At 40.3% G+C, this 390-nt stretch overlaps 1 protein-coding gene across 1 annotated transcript in view; it reads left to right on the top strand.

Annotated features, from left to right (window-relative positions):
- Positions 1-70: 70 nt before the first annotated feature.
- The window catches only part of LOC102748968 (small ribosomal subunit protein eS1), a gene marked incomplete at its 3' end in the record, with an annotated part of 925 nt that continues 605 nt past the window's right edge, over positions 71-390 (top strand). The window contains 1 exon segment of the mRNA XM_081810519.1: positions 71-362. Within this exon segment, the coding sequence (XP_081666645.1) occupies positions 93-362 (270 nt within the window).

The raw sequence follows: 390 nt of genomic DNA, 5'->3' as shown, positions 1-390 counted from the left end.
AGTAGAATACATTAATATGTGCTGGTCACAAATCTCAAATAGGGTCAATATAAAAAAGCCTATGCTGGCCTTTTGTTTCTCTGAGCAGCGCCATGGCGGTCGGCAAAAACAAGCGCCTTACGAAAGGCGGCAAAAAGGGAGCCAAGAAGAAAGTGGTTGATCCATTTTCTAAGAAAGATTGGTATGATGTGAAAGCACCAGCTATGTTCAATATAAGAAATATTGGAAAAACATTAGTCACAAGAACTCAAGGAACCAAAATCGCATCTGATGGCCTCAAGGGTCGTGTTTTTGAAGTGAGCCTTGCTGATTTGCAGAATGATGAAGTTGCGTTTAGAAAATTCAAGCTAATTACTGAGGATGTTCAGGGCAAAAACTGCCTGACTAATT

The sequence above is a fragment of the Leptonychotes weddellii genome, unplaced genomic scaffold, assembly GCF_054177405.1.
Source record: "Leptonychotes weddellii isolate Sample4059 unplaced genomic scaffold, ASM5417740v2 HiC_scaffold_278, whole genome shotgun sequence".
NCBI classification, from domain to species: Eukaryota; Metazoa; Chordata; class Mammalia; order Carnivora; family Phocidae; genus Leptonychotes; species Leptonychotes weddellii.
The sequence above is the reverse complement of the archived record's forward strand: the minus strand, read 5'-3'. Positions and strand labels throughout refer to the sequence as shown.